The sequence below is a fragment of the Mugil cephalus genome, chromosome 2 (assembly GCF_022458985.1).
Source record: "Mugil cephalus isolate CIBA_MC_2020 chromosome 2, CIBA_Mcephalus_1.1, whole genome shotgun sequence".
NCBI classification, from domain to species: Eukaryota; Metazoa; Chordata; class Actinopteri; order Mugiliformes; family Mugilidae; genus Mugil; species Mugil cephalus.
In genome coordinates, this window is record NC_061771.1 from 31,024,872 (window position 1) to 31,028,912 (window position 4,041).

The following is a 4,041-nucleotide window of genomic DNA, read 5'->3' on the forward strand; positions in this document are numbered from 1 at the left end:
TCAGCGATAATAACACAGGTACATGTCATAGTAGCTGCTGTTTCCTGTATTGAGACTTTTGTCGATGACCACGACCCCGGCCCTCTTGAATGTAGCGATGAAACCGCTGCCGACGATCAGAGTGAAATCTTTGACGGGGTTGACACACTTGGGATCTTTCTTGTACCACAGGAGCACCTGGTTTCCTCCAGTACCCTGGTTGAGATCTATGTTCACCATCTGATAGCCATGCTTTTGAAGTTGACATATTGATCATGATTTATGGAGATTTGCAGATCTCTGATGGCCTTCTTACTGTCAGTGGTCAGACGGAACCAGATGAAGACATAGGATCCTTCTGCACCTCTGCTGGTGTCTTGATCCACTCGGATGAACCCGTTCTTGAAGTGCTCATCATCTCCTCCAAAACCCTCAGTGGCAGTGATGTCACAGATGTACGTTGGTTTCTCTCTCTTCACCCACAGGTAGATCATCTTTCCTCCAGCATCACGGTTCAGATCACAGGCTGATCTCTCCCAGCCAGATTTAAACTTCTGGGCATCATCTGTTAGCGTGACGTCAATGCTCACGATGGGAACATCGTACTCTGAGGAACCATTGTAGAACCACAGGTAGATGTTGTCCCCCTCTGTTCCAGCATTGAGATCTTTGTCGATCTTTGTGTACCCTGTGTTGTTCAGACCCTTAGTCATCGCGGAGGTGAATGAAAACTGGATCCTGGTGATTGGGCCAGAGCTTCCTGTTTTGTACCAAAGGTAGATGCCGTTTTCTCCGGCTCCTTGGTACAGATTAACATAAATTTTCTGGAAGTTTCGTTTACGGAGCTGACTCTCTTCAGCTTCATTCAGAGACACAGCGAGTTCAGTGATGTAGGTGGTCATTTTGATTTCCTGCATCAAATAAAGAGAAAGGATTTAGACTTAGACAGACTTTAATGATCCACAAGGGAAATTACTTGGCCACAATAGCTTAGTTTCACTTTTAAAAACCAAAAGTAAAAAGAAAGATAAAATTCATTAAAATGGTGTAGTAGCTTAAAGATTAAAATAAAATAAAAATAAATCATAATGCTGTCTATTATAGTATTGTCTATTTTTTTATGTTTTACTCACTATTGTACGGGGAGCATATTTTGTAAATGAAGTCCATTAATTTTGTCTAATGGACACCTCGAAGGGCATTACTCCGCTTATACTATGGTCACTCACAAAACAAATAAATATTAGGTCAATTATTAATACGTTAATGTTGTTTCTTACTGTTTAAATCATACATTGTTCACAAGAAGTGGCCGAGTGGTCTATTTAACGTTACGTGATACACAGTATAATTTCAGAGGGCCAGTGCACTTATTACCGCGTGAGTCTCCAGAGAATCATGCAAAATTTCCACAGAGTCCACAGATAGTTTCTCCTAAAGCTGGCAACACTGTATATTCTCCTCCTTCCTTGGTGGACTGGACAGAGTCTGTGTCTGTGTTTCTGTTTCCGCAGTTACCAAAGCGTTTGAGCCAGCACAATGATTTAGAACTTTCATCAGGCAATTTGACCAGAACGCCTTTATGAGTGTCCATTGTCCACTTTTAATGTTCACCCTGCAGCCAATCAGAATCGAGGATTCACCCGGACCATGGTATAATTATAGTTCAACAACGTCTCATCAAATTATTCTCCCAGTACTCAATGCACTCCTTTGAAATTGATTGTGTGGACATAAGTGTGAAGTAAGCTTGATCCACTGCAGTCACAGCTGGGCAAAGGTTGGGCATGATGCTGGTCCTGAAGAATGAATCGGCCATCACAGCAGTGTGGTATGGTGTCCATCCAGCAAAGCAGAAAGACAACTACCACCACAACAACCAGTCTCATGTTTCATTGCCTCAGAAACCCCCCACAGATGTGAAGCAAATGCTAGATGTTCACTCCATAACGGGACAACATTGACATCTTCCCCCAAAATATGACAAAGTCATCACTCTTCAGCATTTCTGGGATCATACTGTGTACTTCAGTTTTGACGGAAGTGGGACTGAAAAGTCCAATATGCTAAACCATGTACACTAGTGGTCAAAAGTTTTGAGAACACTTTATAGACAGCATAGACGAAATAAAACTACTGAAGTTGTTAAAAAAAATCATGGAGTCAATATATAACCCAAAATCTATTCTAAACTTTGGACTCATCAGAGCACCCATCTTTGTCTAATTTAATGTGACATTCTGTCTTTCTAAAATGGAAATCCAATGTTTGTCTACCCAGAAATGTGTGTCACTGTAGGGAGCTGTGCTTCCACTTTTCTGTCCAGTTTATAACAAACCGGCTCCATGGGGTTCAAGTCTAGAGACATGGTCCACTCCATGTTTTCAAGCTTTCCATCTTGTTTTTATCCTGAGATAGTTCTGGTAGAGCTTGGACTTGGGAGCAACACAGCAGTTACTGGTGTTACTGACAAAATTGTGAGACAGTGAGATCGAAAAAAAGTGACGTCGTAAAAGACAGGCAACTTTTGTTACAATGCCAAAGATTAAAGTCAGTGTTCTGGCCCCATATGAAAAATCCAGAAAAAATAAATGACAAAAAAGTGCCACAATAAGACAACAAACTGTGAAAAACCATGGTGATTGGTGCTAAGAATAACCTAAAAAGGTAAACATCTCGGAGCTACTGGTGACATGCTGCCACACTATCAGGTGCATTATTGAAAAATAAGGGCTTTTTCAGAGTGAAATCATGAAGTAACAAACTACACATATGATTACATTTAAAATAGCAACACAGAAATGATCATTTACTCGTTCAAGACAGAACAGTTAATTCAAAGAATACACAAATATTTTACAAAAATACATTTAGTAAAACCTAAAATGAGCTGTAGATGTGCAGTCTGACTGGATGAAGACATGTTAAAACACAACAAGATGAAGAGACACTAAAGATGATCAGAAAGTAGTTGAACTCTTACGTGTCTGCAGACAGTGGTTGGCTGTTTGAATCGGTCGTCGGCTCAAAGCTGCTGTTCAGAACCACAGAACCACATCAGGTTTATATAGAGAGAACACACTGAATGCTGGGAAATCACATGCTGTGGGTTGGAGTTTTCCAAAGAAATTTAGGTGGGTAAAACTAATTCGCCCATGTACTTGAACTAATTCCACGGACTCTGTTATCTGCATTTTTAGTTCCTGCATTGATGTTCCAAGTGCAATGAGAAGTTCACATTGCAAATGCTGGACATTTGCAATGTTCAGATATACAGTGCCTTGAAAGTGTATTCATACCCCTTGAACTTTTTCACATTTTGTGACCTTACAATCACTTTAACGTGATTGTAATTGAGATTTTATATGATAGACCAACAAAAAGTAGCACATAATTGTGAAGTGCAATGAAAATAACATTTCAAAATTTTAAACAAATATAAATCTGAAAAGTGAGGTGTGCATTATATTCAGCCCCTTGTACTCTGACACCCCTAAATACAATCCAGTGCAATCAATTGCCTTCAAAAGTCACCTAATTAGTAAATTGACTCCTTATGTAAGTAATTTACTCATGGTATAAAAACACCTGTTCTGTGAAGTCCTTGGTGTTTTGTTAGAGAGCACTAGTGAACAACAGCATCATGAAGAACAAGGAACTCGACATACTGGTCAGGGATAAAGTTGTGGTGAAGTGTAAAGCAGGGTTAGGTTATTAAAAAAAATATCCCAAGCTTTGAACATCTCAAGAACCACTGTTCAATCCATCATCCAAAAATGGAAAAAGTATGACACAACTGCAAGCCTACCAAGACATGGCCGTCCACCTAAACTGACAGAGCGAGCGAGGAGAGCACTGGTCAGAGAAGCAGCCAAGAGGCCCATGGTCACCTGAGCTGGACTCAAACCCGAACCTTCTCGCTGGGAAGCATCAGTGCCGCCCAATTCTAAATCCATAATGGATAATAATATAATATAATAATATTAATAATACAATGGCCCACACATGGAACTTGGGCTTGACTGTGTTGTACTATTTAGCTTTAACATCTTGAACGCTACA

General features: G+C 40.1%; 1 protein-coding gene across 1 annotated transcript; it reads right to left on the reverse strand.

The window, feature by feature from the left end:
- LOC125003927 lies at nt 1–3,097 on the reverse strand. Its single transcript, XM_047578194.1, has 3 exons — nt 2,963–3,097; nt 288–890; nt 1–231 (listed from the first exon to the last, which is right to left on the reverse strand). Exons 2-3 carry the CDS (start codon nt 879–881, stop codon nt 1–3), a joined length of 825 nt encoding a protein of 274 aa, XP_047434150.1. The 5' UTR covers nt 882–890; nt 2,963–3,097.
- Nucleotides 3,098–4,041: the final 944 nt, after the last annotated feature.

Bases quoted from the DNA above. Each gene is read 5' to 3' on its own strand.
- LOC125003927 (XM_047578194.1), bottom strand. From the start codon at position 881: ATGACCACCTACATCACTGAACTCGCTGTGTCTCTGAATGAAGCTGAA. The intron at 232-287 runs GCCATCAGAGAT...CAACTTCAAAAG, and splicing joins TGACCACTGACAGTAAGAAG to CATGGCTATCAGATGGTGAA.